Consider the following 5,000-nt stretch of genomic DNA (forward strand, 5'->3'; position numbering starts at 1 on the left):
TGGACTGCTCCGAGACTTCCTGCACCGGAGAGAACTGGCACGGTTTGCTGGTCGGCTCCTTGAAGCCTGGCGGCATTATGGGAAAAATAAAATAAAATATAATAAAGATTATTTAACACGATGACTCGTTGACTTCTGGAAAGATGTTGATTTATGGAACTTAAAAAACAAGTGGGGGAAAGTTAAATAAATCAACAGCAAAAAACACACACACACACACACACACACACACAGACATTTGCCTTTTAATACTTTACTGATTTAAACTTTACTTTTTCATTCAGAACACGAGAGAGCTACACCCTGGCTGCGTGGTGTTTACTACGTCTTTACCACCAGAAAGGTGTCTGACGCGGTGCTGCTACTACTACTACTACTACTACTACTACTACTACCACTACTACTACTACTGCTACTACTACTACTACTACTACTACTACTACCGCTGCTGCTGCTACTGCTGCTACTGCTGCTGCTACTACTACTACTACTGCTGCTGCTGCTGCTACTACTACTACTACTACTACTACTACTGCTGCCGCTGCTGCCACTGCTGCTACTACTTCACTGCTACTACTCTACTACTGCTACTACTACTGCACGTGTTGCGACTACGTGCTGCTACTACTCACTACTACTACTGCGTTGCGCGGTTGCTACTCACGTTCGCCACTACATACTGCTACCACTGCTGCTACCACTGCTGCTACTACTACTACTACTACTGCTAATTTTACTGTTGTTGCTGGCATCACTACTGTTGCTGTTGTTGCTGTTATTGCTACCACTGCACTTGAAAGACACTAAGAAAAGAAAGAAAGACACTTGAAAGAAAGAAAGAAAGCACATTTACTGAGCAGCATTACATACAGCATTACATGAAAGAAAGAAAAGATGATGATGAAAGATGACATTAAAAGAAAGAAAGAAAGAAAGAGACATGAAAGAAAGCATTATATAGACAGCATGATGAAATTGAAAGAAAGAAAGAAAGATGATGAAAGAAAGAAAAAAGAGATGATGAAAGAAAGAGATGACAGTGATGAAAGAAAGATGAGATGAGAGAAAGATGATGATGACAGAAAGAGATGAAAGAGATGAGGAGCACATTGTGCTACTTTAAGAATATATGAGATGATGAAAGAGAGACAGCAGCATTAGATGATGAAAGAGTACATGAAACAGATGATTAGAAAGAATGAAAGAAAGAAAGAAAGAGTAGATTATGATTAAGAGAGTTTAAAGACATTGTATAGAAAATATTAAGAATGAACAATAAGATTGAAGTAGAGACATACAGTGTGATGATAGGGCACACATGTTAAAGAGAAAGTATTGAAAGAAAGAAAGATGAGATAAGAATTAGAAAGGAGATGATGGTACATTATTGTAAAGTATAGACATTATATATTTCTATTAAAGATAGTTGATGATACATTGTAGGAGTGACATGAAAGAAAGATGAAGATTATAGCAGAAAGAGATTTACATTAAAGAGATTTATTTGATGAGAAAGGAGAATGAGTAGCAGCATGAAAGAGAACATGAAAGAAAGAGAAAGATGAAAGAGTGAGAATGAGTAAGAGGATATAGGAAAGACATAAGAAAGAAAGAAAGAAACAGAAAGAAAGATGACATATTGAGAAGCAGCAGCATTTTAAGCATGAAATTAAAGACACATTATTAGAAAGAAAGAGCAGCAGCAGCATTTACGAAAGAGATTTACTTGATTGTAAAGCATACAAATTGTTAGACATTTGATTTACTAAAGAAAGAGCATTACTACTGTTTAGCATTTACTATTGAAAGAGAATATAGAAAGATACATTTGACAAAGAAAGAAAAGACAGCAACTTATCATATATATATTACTTATACAGAGAAGCATTTATTTACTAGCAGCATATTACAAAGATGACATTGTTACAGAAAGAAAGATGATGATGAAAGAGTAAGAGTGAAAGAGCATTATTTATGAAAGAGTGAAAGAAAGAAAGATTATTGAAAGAGCAGTGAAAGAGAAAGATGAGAGAGTATGACAGAAAGAAAGACAGCAGATGAATATGAGATGATGAAAGAGAAAGATGACAATAGAATGGCTCCACCACTCGCCACCACCGCCGCCACCACCTTCACCACCGCCACTCCACCACTCACCGCTGCCATACCACCACCACCGCCGCCACCACCACTCACCGCTGCCACCACCACCGCTGCCACCACCACCGCTGCCACTACCACTACTGCTGCTACCACCTGCTACCGCTGCTACCACTACCGCTGCTGCTACTCACTACTGCTACTACGCTCGCTACTATTACCTCTGCTGCTACCCCACTGCGCTTACTACTACTGCTCTGCTACCTACTACTACTACCACTACCACCACTACACTACACACTACTACTACTACTACACTGCTGCCACCACTACTACCACGCTGCCACTACTCACTACTACTGCTACTACTCTACTACTACTACGCATTACTCACTGTGCTGCTGCTACTGCTAGCCTCGTCTGGACACATGGATGTTCTCCATAAACATTAAAGGGTGTGGCGAGATCAGATTAAAACACACGGATGAAGATTCTCGTCGCCGGTGAAAAGTTGGTCTCGGGAGGGTGATGTGATGTCAGCGTGATGGAGCGCGGAATTACTGTTGAAGATCCCCTGCCACTTTTAAATCATTTGTGGGTGGGAGATTTTGGTTTTCAAGGAAATAATAAAGCGGCAAAAGTGACAGACAAGACCTAACGCAATATGTAAACATTGTAAGAAAACATGCGATATAACACTGCTAACACAACACATACACGCGCAAAAAAACCACACCACCACACTCTTACTAACTACTCAACCCGCACCCAAAACACATTAAAAAAGGGCAAACAACTGTAGAAGCCTTCGTGGACCTCTGCCACCGTGAAGTGCAAGAGTCACAGCAATAACGTAGGGATATAGGCTTCATTGCAGCGATATGAGGCATTTTGCAGTGTTTGCACGTCCCCTTACTGCATATAATTCATTAAAATAAAAAAAAAAGAAGTTAAATAACATTCATCATTAATAGTTGATTTCAAAATGCACCTAAATTGTTTGCATTTTGTGATTTTCAGTTAAATAAAAAAAAACTATTTTCCATTCATATATTTCATCATTGAGGAAAAACCCCCCCCCCACAACCACCCCCCCCCACTCCCCCCCCTCTTTAAATCATAATAACACAGTCAGGTCTGGAAATATTTGACAGTGACACAATTTCATGGTGTGATGAATTGTTGAGATGAAATCATGAGATGGAATAATGCAGACTTTCATCACAGAAAAAGGTGATGATGTGAGGATCCTTTCTACGGTAAAGAAGAACCCATTCACAACATCTAGTGAAGTGAAGTAGACTCTCCAGGAAGTAGGCGTCTCATTATCCAAGTCTACCATAAAGAGAAGACTTCACCAGAGCAAATACAGAGGGTTCACCACAAGGTGCAAACCATTCAGAAGCCTCGAGAATAGAAAAGACAGATTTTGATGTAAATACCCTCAAAATAAAGCTGAAAGTCTGCACTACAATTCCATCTCAATGATTTCATTTCAAATCCATTGCGTTAGCGCACAGGGACAAAATTATGAAAATTGTGTCACTGTCCAAATATTTCCGGACCTAACTGTAAATATATATTCTGATCTGATTACAGCAGAGACAACGTTGGCAGTACTGACGGCTAAATAGGCTCCAGAATATTTCCTTCTGGATTGACAGGTGACATATTAGAAAATCGATTTTCTATTTAAATTACATTCATATATAGTACAGGCGATAAAGTAGACACACTCTTCAATCACTTTTTATTATCTGATTTGTACATTAGATTTATCGAATAGGTGAATGAACATCATTATGGAATTATAGTACAGTGTGGTAGCTGAAACATGTCTTATATTTTAGATTCTTCAAAGTAGCCACCCTTTGCTTTTTATTAATAAGGGAAAAACGTCCACTAATGAACCCTGACAAAGCACACCTGTGAAGGTAAAACCATTTCAGGTGACTACCTCATGAAGCTCATTGAGAGAACACCAAGGGTTTGCAGAGTTATCAAAAAAAGCAAAGGGTGGCTACTTTGAAGAATCTAAAATATAAGACATGTTTTCAGTTATTTCACACTTTTTGTTAAGTACATAATTCCATATGTGTTCATTCATAGTTTTGATGCCTTCAGTGAGAATCTACAATGTAAATAGTCATGAAAATAAAAAGGAAACGCATTGAATGAGAAGGTGTGTCCAAACGTTTGGCCTGTAGTGTATCTGCATTTATGTCAAAACCTCGAGACTTTCAGACATCAACATGTCATTTATTAAAATGTATTTGTGTCTAAATGACATATTAACATCTTTTCCTGTTCCATTTTGTCTGGAAACTCTTCCAACACGCTGGCGTGTAGCGTGAAAACTAGGCGTCGGTTCTATTTCTAGCGTGCACGCGTTTTCGGCTGCCTGCAAGACGAGCGTGCACGCTCTAACCGGTTACCATGGGAGCCCAAATATACACGCTCACGCCACGCAGCCAGCGTGCAACCGGCCTAAGAGTTTACTTTCAAAAACGTAATGAGCTAAATAATAGGTTTTCTCGATTATTCTGTTTTTGTGATCATTGGCAGCCGAAATCATGATCACTTGATAATAAAAATCGATTCACATTCATATCGCGATTCAAGCTCTACCGATTCAAATTAGATTCATAATGGAGGTTTTTTTCTAAATATTTTAGGTGTTTTTTTAAATTGTATGTCTGCTGCGATCACATGGGAAAAGTAATTACCTTTACATACATCGTTCTTTGTTTTGTTTTTTTTTTTAAATCGAGAATCATTTTTGAATCCAATCTTGAGCCTAAAAATCGATATCGAGTCATGACATTTTCTGAATCGTGCACCCCTAATAATATTAATTCATACCTGCAAACTCAGAAGTGCTGAAAAAGTTGTATTTATTT

At 38.5% G+C, this 5,000-nt stretch overlaps 1 protein-coding gene across 1 annotated transcript in view; it reads right to left on the minus strand.

The window, feature by feature from the left end:
* The window catches only part of dusp16 (dual specificity phosphatase 16), a 30,187-nt gene that overhangs the window by 768 nt on the left and 24,419 nt on the right, over nucleotides 1-5,000 (minus strand). Inside the window, exon 7 of the mRNA XM_039792171.1 lies at nucleotides 1-66. This exon is cut by the window's left edge and continues 768 nt beyond it. Within this exon, the coding sequence (XP_039648105.1) occupies nucleotides 1-66 (66 nt within the window). The remainder of the gene's footprint in view (nucleotides 67-5,000) is intronic.

The sequence above is a fragment of the Perca fluviatilis genome, chromosome 23 (assembly GCF_010015445.1).
Source record: "Perca fluviatilis chromosome 23, GENO_Pfluv_1.0, whole genome shotgun sequence".
Lineage (NCBI taxonomy): Eukaryota > Metazoa > Chordata > Actinopteri > Perciformes > Percidae > Perca > Perca fluviatilis.